Source organism: Diospyros lotus, chromosome 3, assembly GCF_014633365.1.
Source record: "Diospyros lotus cultivar Yz01 chromosome 3, ASM1463336v1, whole genome shotgun sequence".
NCBI lineage: Eukaryota > Viridiplantae > Streptophyta > Magnoliopsida > Ericales > Ebenaceae > Diospyros > Diospyros lotus.
In genome coordinates, this window is record NC_068340.1 from 21027551 (window position 1) to 21041145 (window position 13595).

At 31.7% G+C, this 13595-nt stretch overlaps 1 protein-coding gene across 2 annotated transcripts; it reads right to left on the reverse strand.

The window, feature by feature from the left end:
* Nucleotides 1-7205: 7205 nt before the first annotated feature.
* On the reverse strand, nt 7206-9771 carry LOC127797919 (protein FAR1-RELATED SEQUENCE 5-like). Of its 2 annotated transcripts, XM_052331118.1 has the most exons (4): nt 7874-9771; nt 7705-7769; nt 7424-7596; nt 7206-7326 (listed from the first exon to the last, which is right to left on the reverse strand). In XM_052331118.1, the coding sequence occupies exon 1, from the start codon at nt 9494-9496 to the stop codon at nt 8039-8041; it is 1458 nt and encodes a 485-aa protein (XP_052187078.1). In that variant the 5' UTR covers nt 9497-9771; the 3' UTR covers nt 7206-7326; nt 7424-7596; nt 7705-7769; nt 7874-8038. The 2 variants fall into 2 exon arrangements, with proteins under 2 accessions (XP_052187078.1, XP_052187077.1); XM_052331117.1 differs by having other exon boundaries at nt 7705-9771.
* Nucleotides 9772-13595: the final 3824 nt, after the last annotated feature.

The window sequence follows — 13595 nt, forward strand, 5'->3', positions numbered from 1 at the left end:
AACTAAATTTTAATAAAAACATTTAACTTTTTCTTTAAAATTATTCTAATATATTTAATAAATAACTATCTAAAACACTGTTTTTACAAATAAATTGTATATTTATTAAATTTTGTATATATAATTAATAATTTTTTTAAGAATATATATTTTAAATTTTTATTAAATTTTATAACATTATATTTGTATTTTCAATTTTAAAATTTATATTTAATAAATACCTAACTAACCAACAATATTTATAACATTATATTTTTATTTTTAATTTTAAAATACAAATAAAAACTAATTAAAATACAAATATTATGGTTTTTATTTAAAATTATTATAATATATTTAATAAATAACTACTTAAAACACTGTTTTTGCAAAAAATATATATTTTTATATATAATTAATATTTCTTTTACAAAAAAAATATATTTTACATTTGAATTAAATTTTATAACATTATATTTGTATTTTCAATTTTAAAAGTTGTATTTAATAAATGCCTGACTAACAATATTTGTAACATCATATTTGTATTTTTAATTTTAAAATACAAATAAGAACTAATTAAAATACAAATATTAAGCTTTTTATTTAAAATCATTATAATATATTCAATAAATAACTACTTAAAACACTATTTTTACAAAAAAAATTATATATTTATTAAAATTTTATATATAATTAATATTTATTTGACAAAAAATATTATTTAAATTTTTTAAACATAACATTATATTTTTATTCCAATTTTAAAGTTTGTATTTAATAAATACCTAACTAACTAACAATATTTATAACATCATATTTGTATTTTTAATATTAAAATATATATAAAAACTAGATAAAATTTAAATATTAATATTTTTATTTAAAATTATTATAATATATTTAATAAATAACTACGTACAACATGTTTTAAAAAAATTGTATATTCATTTTATTTTTTATAATTACTTAATATTTCATATACAAATTGACATAATAATTTTTTTACACGTTTTTTTAATATTTTTTTATATAAATTATCAATAATATATACACAATACACAATAATATATACAAAATATACAATTATATAAACATAAAATAAATAATAACATACATGCAATAAATATAAATAACAAAGACATTAAAATAAAATTGACATATCAATTAAAAGGAAACAATCTATAATTAAGATAATGAAATTGACATATCAGTTAAAAGGAAACAATCTATAACTAACATAAATATTTTTTATCCTAAAAACATTCCAAATACACTTAACAATTAAAATGATATAAATAAAATATAAAGATAAAAACAAAATACCTTACTGGAAAAGCTCAACTATACTGCTTTATTGTGAGAGCGAGAGAGGGAGGGAGAGATGTAGAAAGCGAGTGCAGAGGACGGGGAAGGGAAAGAGAAGTGGGAATTTAAAGGGGGGCGGGGATTTCAATTTAGCGCGAGGGAGGGGGGAATTTTAATTTAGTGCGAGGGAAAGGGGGGACGCGTGGCGGGCTAGGGAAAGGAGATGGGGGCACAGGGGAAGGAGGGGGAAATGGGACACGTGGGGGGGTTGGGGCGGGCCAGGGAAGGGGAAGGGGGACACGTAGGGGGGGTGGGGGGCCCAGGAGGAGTGCGATTTTGTGCACCCCATTTAATTGGAGTAAGTTTACCCTCCGTCAATTCTGTCAAATAAAGTGCTGCCCCTTCTATTATTTTAAATAAACGTGAGTTCCGTCAACCCCAGCCATTTCTTTTAATTTTCTTTTAATTATTTCAAAATCACGCGGCCCAAGATTTTTTCCCCTTCCATTTGATGGTTCATGTTCTCTCTCTCTCACTTTATTTCCAGAGAACAATTTTCTCTCTGAGGACGCGGGCTTCTTCTATTTCCCTCTTTCACGCATCTATCTCTGTCTCTCTGTGTGTGGAGGCGGGCTTTCATCTCCGAGGTGGTCCAGCAACGACCCTCACTCTTTTCATCCCTTCCAGTAGCGGTCGCGACTTCCCATCCACATCCGGCATTTCTTCTAGCAACAACCGCGGCATCTCCTCCACCTCCGGCGCCCCAGCAGCGACCCTTCACTTTCGGCGTCAGTCCTCACATTCTCTCAAGTTTGTGTTTAATTTGTTTCATCTTATTTTGCTTCATTCGTATTTCATTGCTTTAAGTTATAAAACCCTAAATGTTTGGATTCTGTGAAACAGGAACTGCATAAACGGGTAGTGGCCGCGGCGTCCCCTCCCCTCCGCCTTCGTGTTTCTTCTAGGTATTGCTAATTTCTTACTCATTTATATTTGTTATATTTATATTTTGGATGTTTGATATATTATTGACTATTTTGGGGCTGATAATCTTATGGAATTTTTTTAATTTTTTTTTTTTGTAAATAGTTGTCCAAACAAATTTTGGCCTGATATATTATTAATTTCTTAGCTTTGTTTGTTCAGTTTATAAATTTTGAAATTTATTGTCTCAGTGCTTAGCTTTGATTAGTTGTATATCATTAATCATTAAACAGTCATAAATTTGAAATTTTGATTAGTTGTTACTTATCATTAATCATAAATTTTGAAACGGTTGTAACTTATCATTAATCATTTCATGTTTTTTCAATTTAAGACTAAATTTTGATTGAACTACAAAACTGTAGAATTAAACTTAAATTAAAAATTGTGTAACTTCAAAGACAATTTACCTACTTCCATAGCATAATACAATAACTATAATACAACATCAACACCATATATTTGTGAAGTATTGTATATTCGTAATAAATATGTTACTATGCAGATAAATGTCTCGTTCACAATCTTATAACAGTCGTATGTCTCAATCAATGGACAACACTTCAAATAATGGAAGTACATCACCAGAGATGAAAACATGTTATTGCGGCCAGATTGCTCCATTGATTACAGCAACAACCTCCAGAAATGCAGGAAGAAGATTTTTTGGGTGTGGTAATTATGGCCCTAAAGGGCGTGGCTGCGAATATTTTGAATGGTTTGATAATGCCGTCAATGATCGATATGCTGAAGCAGTGCATGGTTTAATGAGAAATAGAAATCATCTATTAAGGGAGCTTGCGAATGAGAAGAGAATCAAGAGACGATTAATGGCTATGTTATTGTTTAGTTGGATAGTTTTTGGAATAATCTTGTACAATTTGATTTGAATGTATGTTTAAATTTTGAATGTATATAACTCCAAATGCTCGTTGGTAGCTGCTTTTAATGGTAATTTTAAACAATTTTTCTTTGTAAAATTTGAAACAGTCAATTAAAATTGTGTTCCTTTGTAACATTTTCATTAATTTATCTGTTACTCTCTTATTTATAGCAGATAATGGGTTTAATTCTAATTAAATCACTTAGATATATATATATATATATATATTAGTACATTATTGATTAGATTTAATTTTTAATTTTTAATAATTTAATCAAAATTTAGAAAAATAGCACCTTATAATGTATTTAACAAAAAGAATCTTTTAACGAAGGCCATCAAATCCAAACGTTCTTAAGCTATGCAAACAAAACATAATCATCAAGCAGACGGTAAAAAATTGTCAAAGAATCCAATTCCTAGTCTTGAAAATCTCTTCTACATAAAAAGACCAAATACAACCTATAGGCCCTCAGTTTTGCTAAAACATTTAAGTGGACTACACCACTTAAAGGGACATTATTTAAGTGGACTGTAATCCATGATATAAAAAATAGGCCCTCAGTTTGAGAATTATTGCAACAAAGGGACATATCATTTGTTTAAGCATTTGAGACACAAGCAAGCAAATAAAAAGTAAGCATAATTATGTTTAAGAAGCAAAAAACATAAAGAGTGTCTTTGCCACACGTCCATGAACAATTAGATTTGCATGGTTCTTAGCTATAAGTTCATAAACATAATTATAAGAAACAACTTCAACAATTTCACTAATAACAATAGCTTCAACAATTTATCTGCTCCTATCTCATTAGCAACAACTTCAACAATTTCAAGTGCAAATCAACATCTGCCCTCCAAAGATCCTCCATAATGACAATTTACATCATTGACTTGGTCTTTTAGAAATTGCAGTAATAGAAAACCATGAGCTCCATGGATCTCAACTCCATCAAAACTTGCATATTAAACAATGAATTAAAATTCACCTTAAGACTACACCACTTACATAAACCAATTACATATCTTTCAAACCGTGATCACAGCAATAATGATCCTAGCTCCAGAATCTTCATAGTGATTTGATAATTTTCTACCTTCTAAATCTATTGGTTGCTTAATACAGAACTCCTTCACTTTCTCATGTATGTTGAGCATTTTCAAATAAAATTAAAAATGTTTGCCCAACATTGAAATGAAAAAACAAGTGGCTCATTATTGGAAGATTTTCTTGAATTGCTTCTTTTACGAAATACTTATTTATGTAAAATTTGCATTCACAAATTCTTTTCCTATATGTGTATAGGAAGATATGCTATTTCTGTTGCATACCACATATATATCATCTGAAGATGTAAACCATTTTAGAGAGAAATAGGGAGTGGAATTTGCTATCAACAGGTTGATGATATTGAAATAGAAGACAGTTTAAAAAAGTAAAGGAGTTTAAAAACTACAAGAATCCTTTTATAGTAGCTGTCTTAATCTAACAATCTCTAACAACTTCTCTAACAAATTAACACCTGACAGTCAACTTGTAACGCCCCGTTAATGGTGATTTAATTTAATTTTGGGATAATTGGATTTAAAAAAAATATTAAAATAAATTGTAGCGATTAAATAAAAATAATAATAATAGTAAGTAGAAGAATAATAAGTTTTAACTATAATTAATATATATGAGTTTAGGAGTGTATAAGGATTAAGAGATTAAATATATATATATATATAGGTTATAGGAAGAAATTGGTGGCAGCGTGAGGTTCTGGAATGGTCAATTAAATAGCAAGCAAGCTCAAGTTATCATGTAAGACTAAAGAAATGGACCAAATTAAATAAAGATGCAGCCAGCCCAGGTGGCACGCGGGCGTGTGAAGGCGGGCGCAGATGCGGGTTCGAGTCGCAGGGGGAGTTGTGCATGCGAGGCTGGAAATTGGCTGATTTTTAATCAGCCAATTGAAGTTCAAAACGGCGTCGTTTCGACGGAGGCGGTGGCCTCCCCAGCGGCCTGCCGCGCGCTGCCACGTGGCGCCCCACTCCCTTGCTTCTTTTTAGCCGACTTCGGGCGTGAATTCGAGCAGTACAAACAGTAAAATTTTACAGTAAATGAGGCAGCGTGCGCGATGTGAAATTGTGAGAAATTGAGGCTGAAAATTCGATTAAGTCTGGTTTCTTCAGCGATTTAATTAGCCAGGTATGTACTTAAGCTAGTAATTAATATTCTTTGCGGTCAAAATTTTATTTAGAGTTTAATTTTATTAATTTTGTCAATAATTAAAATATTGCAGTTTGTATAACTTTGACCGCGTTTGGTCAAATTGAGGTTAAGACTATCTTCGGAAAGACAAGTTCTATATACCCTCATTGTCGATTCTTTCGATGTGAATTTATTTGACCTCCCTTCATTGGATTTGGCTGTTAATAAATTATGGAATTTAAACGGTGTGTTTAATAATTTAATTTATTAACCTGGTTTCGAGGGTATTATTCGTTGGTTGCCTACAGGGGTTTGTATCACCCCCAAGCCTATGGGAATGATGTCGTACTTACCCGGGGTTAGGTTCTTAGCTGTCGGGTATTATTATGGATTATCGGTTATTTATTGACTAGAGCGGTTGGGCAGTGGGGGCAAGGGTTAGCCGTTCGGTGATGGTGAGACTATTGTACGGTCTATTTTAGGCCGTCAGATGGTCTCTCCTAGTCACTGACCGCTGATCGGTGTCAGGCACTGCTGACCTACTCTACCGTTATGTGATTATAGCATGCCTGATTATTTTATTTTTGTTGCATGGTTTGATATGCACATGGGTTCGGGCTGCATGATGGGATCATCATGATTTGGTTATGCTTGATCACGGACATTTTAGATTGGTCAGGTTGCATCCAGCACGGGCATATGCATCGCGTGTGATTTACTACGTGGGCGGAGCATGGCCTGATGCCTGGATGTATGGGCGCCTTGTATCACGTTGATGCTCATTACGTATTGCATTTTATATGCATTGCATGGTTACTGGTAGTTATTAGTTCTCGGACGGGAGTACCGTTCCGAGGGAGCCTTTGGCTCGGCTGTCGGGAGTACCGGCAGGGATACGGGTGACGGGAGTACCGACCCGGGACAGTGCGCACAGGTTTGTGGTGATTTATGTTGCCTTTCAGGGCAGTGGCAAGTTGGTATGGGACTTGGGTGCCAGGTGTTTTATGTGGGCCCCAAGGACCGGTATATGTTTTATTATGCGGCACTGTTGCGTTGTTGCGTCACATGACTTGTGTGTACATGTGGGTTTATATTTGGGGTGATCTCCTCTTTTGTTTCGTTTACAGCCTTCCTTATCATATAAACTTGCTGAGTCTTGCGACTCACCTTGCTTTCCATCATTCCAGGTAAGGGTAAAGTTAAAGTCGAGGGCGAGGACCGCGCTACCTAGCAGCTAGCCGTGTCGGTAGGGTGTACAGTTAGCTGCCCCCGTTTTCTCTTATGTTTTGTTAGGAGTCCTGACTCTTATTTTTTACTGTGCCGGGTTGTCCCTCGTTTTTCCTACTTATTGGCACAGGGTTTGTATATATTTTTATGTACCCCGTGACCGCTGTTCCAGCGGGGTACTTGTAGGCGTGCATGTATATCATTTTGCTTCCGCTGTTGTATTTTTATATGTATGCATGCCAGGGTATTTTTGTCTTGTGTTTGTTTCTCTTCTCTTATGTAGGCCCTCTCGTTCGGATAGACCGGACGGTTGGGATATCCGGGCGGGAGTGCTTACACAACTGGAAAAACTAAATTACTAACTGACAAAGAAAACCGACTCATTACAGTCTGCCACATAAAGCTAACTAGCCTTAGAATGCAAGTCTAGAACCAACAGACGTCCAAAGATATACAATTGATAATATAAACTTGGAGATATCATTCACAAAATCAAACAAAGAATTAGAAATACAATGCTCATATAATGTTTTACATAAACTCAGCCCACACGAGAATCAACCCAAATAAAAAGTGCATTATGTTAAAAGAATAAAATAAAATACTTAATTAATTAAATAGTAACTTACACTTAGTGAACCACTGCTTTCTACAATGTCGGTTAATTCGTGAAGTTTGATGTTGAGGAACTTTGAAATTGTTGACTTCTACGTATTTTTGGAAATGCATACATTTGGGATGAAGAAGCCTGATGAGAGTCCACAAAATGAATAGCAAAATCATAAGTTGAGATGGTAAAGGCAACATAGAGACCAAATTTGTAGAAACATATAGAATTTATATACTTCCTGTGACATTGAGAAATCATTTGAGGGGAGTGCCCTTTGTTGAGATGCGATATTCCATGGTTGAAACTTGCATTGAGGTTGTAAGCTTGCATGTGGATACATGCCTCTAGGATGCATCAATTGCCAACTATTATTGTTATAATATGTTTGTTGGGCCATTCCAAATACCCCTTACATAAATATAAAAGAAAAATATTAATTATTCACATAAATATAATAAATTTAAGAAGAGAATTAACAACAAACATTTGCTTTATAAAAATAGAATCGTTATTTACCACATCTACAACACGATTAGAGTTCAAGCATCCAAGATTCATGATGTGGGTTGCATTCCTATTATCTGTCTTGCCATCCAAAAAAATATACCGTGTTATTTTTCTTTGTCACATACATACATGAATGAAAAATAATACAAGTAAGTTTGGTTAACAACTGATCCATTACTTTTGACGATTTCTTTTTTCGTGATTTGGTTTCCATTGGACCTTTCATTCTTTTGCTACATTGGCCTTTCAAGCGTCTTTTTGTTGGGTCTTTCAATTGTAGGTCCTGCTGCATGTTTGATTCTAAATTATGATGTGTGTCGATCAGAATGCTCTTGTTCACATCTTAATCGAAGGCTATAGCCAAGGCTTCAATCTTTTCTTCCACTTCTAGCAATAGTGACTTGCTTAATGAAAAAAAATCAAGACTCCTTGAACCCTTGACAATAATTTTTTGTGAAATTTGTGATAACTCACTATAATGTGCTGATAGCATTGGATCATTGTCATTTGGTATTATCTCTCCCATGGGGTCACAAATAATATCATGTGTTGCTGCCCGTGTCCATCTTTTCAAATAGTATTGAGAAGGTAAACTTTTGAACTCTAAGTGGCGGAATAGCTTCAATGCATGCGAACAAATGATTCCATTGAACTCAAAGCTTCTACATGTGCATGACACTGTTTGTTCCAATTGATTGTATGTAAGTGTGCGAATCCTTTGTTGACCTTCAATCTCTTTAGCTTTATATGTACGGATAGTTCCATCATCATTATCCAATTCCAATGACAAATCAATAGTTTGCTTAATACCTTCTTGAAACCAATAAAATATTTTTTTGGTGTATTTTTTTGCAACTTCATGTTCTACAGACCAATTACAAACCAAATTAGGTGTTGTTTGTTGTGTTAAGTGTTCAGCCTCCCTTTCTTTTTCACGACGATTATCCATGGCCCTAGAGTACAGACTTACAAATTCCCGAAGAACAATTCTACTATGATTAAAATAATCCTTCAAAAACTTATTAATGCTCTCACTTCTCTGTGAAGTGGTCATGCCAGCACAAAAGTGAGCCCGATTATACACTTGAGCCCATTTCTTTCTCAACTCATATGTTCTTTGCAACCACTCATTACCTCTTAGCCCATTATCTTCAAGCAATTTGTCCCAACTTTGTTCAAATTCTTCAACTGTTTCAGGATTATAAATGCAAGCTTTGAATTGTGGTGCAAATGATTTATATCCATCATTACTCAAGTTCTTTGCAGCATTTTGACATAAATGCCACAAACACAATCCATGGTGGGCTGAAGGCAATACCGTATCAATAACACTTGATATAGCTGCAGACTGATCTGTAAATATGCTTCTTGGTTTTTTCCCTCCCATAGCCTCAAAGAAAGTAGTAAACAACCACATTACTGCATCAATTGTCTCATCATCAAGTAGACCACATCCAAAAAGTGATGTTTGCCCATGATGGTTGATGCCAACAATTGGTGCACATAACATGTCATAATTGTTTGTCCGAAATGTTGTATCAAAACATATTGCATCACCAAATAACCCATAATCACGCCTCGATTTTGCATCACAAAAAAATACACCGCGTATCTCACCATCTTCCCGAGTTCGAAAATAGTAAAAAAAATGTTTGTTTTCCCCTTTCTTTTGTTTGAAGTATTCAAGGAGACATTCGGCATCACCTTTCTTGAAAAATTTAGCCCGTGTTCTTTGTAATAAATTGTTGCAATCAGATCTTGTGAAATTAAGATTTTGGGCTCCACCAGCTTCTTCACACATGTAAGAGAAAATTTGTCCTTATCTTATTCCAGATGAACGCATTTTGTTCATAAATTCAGCTTGTGAAAAATCGATTTTCCTATGGGACCTCAAATAATGGGAATGCTCAGGTGGGACAAGATCATGAGTATGCTCCGACTTGAACTCAATTAGTCTATACTTATCATCGGGAATTCTTTTAATCACAAAATTTTCCTTACAATTAAACCGCCGACTATCTCTTTTTCTTTCAGGTGTCTTGACTTTTCTAGAAGTGCCATCACATGAACAAACCAGTGCTTGTCGTTGGATTTTATTTTTGTTCTTAATATCCTCACACTAAAGCCAACTTGTCTTGCATATCTATTATAGAAATCATATGCTTCTTTTGTTGTGTCAAACGTCATTCTAATTTTTGGTTCTACCTCGCAATCTATATCTATTTCAAACTGATCATTTGAACCTCGGCACCTTTCATCAACTACAGGAGATTTCTCATCATCACTAAAATCCAAGTCTTGATTACTCATTTCTTCATCAGAACTACTGATAGTTGCATTCATATTTAGAGTTTTATTATTATCCATGTTAACCTGCAGAAAAGTATAAATAACAAAATATTCATCCATAGAAAAATATTTCAATATTTTTAATTCTGTTATAAGGAGTGGTTTTGTATCTTACCTGGTTCTTTGATCATTCGAGAAAGATAAGGGTGACGACACACCAGCGACAGAGAAATGCCGTTGTTGGAGAGGACACTTAAGAACCACGGTTGCTAGCAGAGGGGAGGGGACGCTGCGGCCACTACCCGTTTATGCAGTTCCTGTTTCACAGAATCCAAACATTTAGGGTTTTATAACTTAAAGCAATGAAATACGAATGAAGCAAAATAAGATGAAACAAATTAAACACAAACTTGAGAGAATGTGAGGACTGACGCCGAAAGTGAAGGGTCGCTGCTGGGGCGCCGGAGGTGGAGGGTCGCTGCTGGGGCGCCGGAGGTGGAGGGGATGCCGTAGTTGTTGTTGGAAGAAACGCCGGATGTGGACGGGAAGTCGCGACTGCTACTGAAAGGGATGAAAAGAGTGAGGGTCGCTGCTGGACCACGCCGGAGATGAAAGCTCGCCTCCACACACAGAGAGACAGAGAGAGATGCGTGAAAGAAGGAAATGGAAGAAGCCCGCGTCCTCAGAGAGAAAATTGTTCTCTGGAAATAAAGTGAGAGAGAGAGTACATGAACCATCAAATGGAAGGGGCAGAAATCTTGGGCCGCGTGATTTTGAAATAATTAAAAGAAAATTAAAAGAAATGGCTGGGGTTGACAGAACTCACGTTTATTTAAAATAATAGAAGGGGCAGCACTTTATTTGACAGAATTGACAGAGGGTAAACTTACCATAGTTAAATGGGGTGCATAAAATCGCACTCGGCCAAGAGAAGGGACACGTGGGGGCGAGCCAAGGAGGGGAGGGGGAAGGGGGACATGTGGGGGAGGGAGGGGTGGGGGTGGGCCAGGGAGGGGGATGGGGGACGCGTGGGGAAGGGGGTTGGGGTATTTATTTTAATATTTAATTTTAAAATATTAAAATATACTATTTTATTTTTAAAAATTCAAACATAAAATAATATAAATACTAATAAAAATAAATATTTTATTTATAAAATATAAATATAAAAAATCATAAAATATAAATTAATTTTAAAAAATAATAAAATATAAATACACAAATAAATCAAATAAAAAATTAAAAATTATACTCTCATTGATTAAGATATATAGTGCTCATTTATTTATGTTTTTGAATTTGCATAATAAATGTTGAATGCACTTAATATTTTATTTCATTAAAAAATAATAAAATATAAATACACAAAAAAGATGGCAATAAAATCAATAAAAAAAAGAACTTACATAAGATATATAGTGTGTAGCATATATGCTCATATCAAATTAAAAAAGTGTCATATGCTATTAATCACCAGATGAGTGAAAAAATTGGTATTATCAAATATTAATTTATTATCAAAAAAATTAATGATACATCAACAGATGAGTGAAATTTTTTTATAAGATGCATGGTTTCATTTGGACCATAAAACCATTCAATAAAAAATTGTTATATGAAAATTTGTATTCAATTATATATAATTTTTTTATTACGTAATAATATTTTGATTAGATGGCAAGCTCAGCCCACATAAATAATATAGTAAAAATTTTCTTCACGTTGCAAATTGTTTATATCTCATTCTACACTTGTTTTATCTAGAGTGGATAAGATTTTGAATCATATAACTCATCGAATTGACAAATTATTTTTTATTTTCTAATGCATTATTTTATACCAATTTGCTAAGTGGCTCTGATTTATATATATTCAGGATTTATATATATTCAGTAAAAATTTAATAAAAGTTTTAATTTTATTTAATTTTTTATTTTTTAGCTACGGAAATATTTTGTCGCTAAAGAATTTGTAGCCTTGTAACATATAAAAAAAAAAAAGTGTGGTGAGTAAAGTTGTAACCTTATAACATTTTTTAAAATTAATATAGTTTTGACCATTTTTCAGTTAAATATTGTTAGTAATTTGTTTTGATCTTTAAGTCTATCCTTAAGCGTGGGATGATGATCCAAATGACACTCTCGAGATGTTTTTTGTGTATTATAAAAGTTATATTTATATTTGTTTAAATAATTTTAAATTTTAAATTTCTTAAATAATTTAATTTTTTATAATTATTTAGCAGAGAAATATTTCATTGCTAAATAATTTTAATTTATTTTATTCTTTAATTATTTAGTAGTGAAATATCTGTCACTAAATTAATATTATTTTAATTTTATTTTTTAAATTACTTAGCAATGGATTAACCTGTCGCTAAATAAATTTAATTTCAATTTTAATTTTTTAAATAATTTAGCAATGGGTCTACTAGTCGCTAAATAAATTTTATTTTATTTTTAATATTTTAAATATTTAGCGATAATTTTATTTTATTTTTTATTTTGTTTAATTATTTGGCGACGGGTTACACGTCGTTAAATAATTTTATTTTATTTTTTAATTTATTTAATTATTGTTAAATAAATTTTATTTTATTTTTATTTTTTTAAATATTTAGTGATGGGTTATCCCGTCGCTAAATAATTTTTTAATTTTTTTAATTATTGTTAAATACATTTTATTTTATTTTATTTTTATTTTATTTAATTATTTAGCGACGAATACTCCTTTCGCTAAATAATTTTATTTTATTTTTTATTTCTAAATTATTTAGTGACGGGATCTTTCGTCACTAAATAAATTTTATTTTGTTTTTTTATTTTTTAAGTATTGTGAAATAAATTTTATTTTACTTTTATTTTTTCAAATTTCTAGCGATGCATATTCTTGTTGCTAAATAATTTTATTTTATTTTTTATTTTATTTAATTATTTAGCGACGAGTAGTCCCGTCGCTAAATAATTTCATTTTATTTTTTATTTTTTCAATTATTTAGTGATGGGTTGTCCCATCACTAAATAAATTTAATTTTATTTTTTAATTTTTTTAATTATCGTTAAATAAAGTTTATTTTATTTTTTATTTTATTTATTTATTTAGCGACGGGTTGTCCCATCGCTAAATAATTTTATTTTATTTTATAATTTTAAATTATTTAGTGAAGAAAAAACCTGTCACTACAGAAATTTAATTTAATTTTTTAATTTTTAAATTATTTAGTGACGTGTTCTCACGTCACTAAATAAATTTCATTTTATTTTTTAATTTTTTTAATTATCGCTAAATAAAATTTATTTTATTTTTTATTTTGTTTAATAATTTAGCGACAAGCATTCCCGTCGCTAAATAATTTCATTTTAATTTTTATTTTTCAATTATTTAGTGACGGACCCATCACTAAATAAATTTTATTTTATTTTTAATTTTTTTAATTATCGCAAAATAAAGTTTATTTTATTTTATTTTTTTTAATTATTTAGCAACGGATTGTCCTGTCACTAAATAATTTTATTTTTAAATTATTTAGTGACGGATTTTCTCGTCACTACATAAATTTCATTTTATTTTTTATTTTTTAAATTATTTAGTGACGGGTTCTCCCGTCACTA

Bases quoted from the DNA above. Each gene is read 5' to 3' on its own strand.
- LOC127797919 (XM_052331118.1), bottom strand. From the start codon at position 9,496: ATGTGTGAAGAAGCTGGTGGAGCCCAAAATCTTAATTTCACAAGATCT.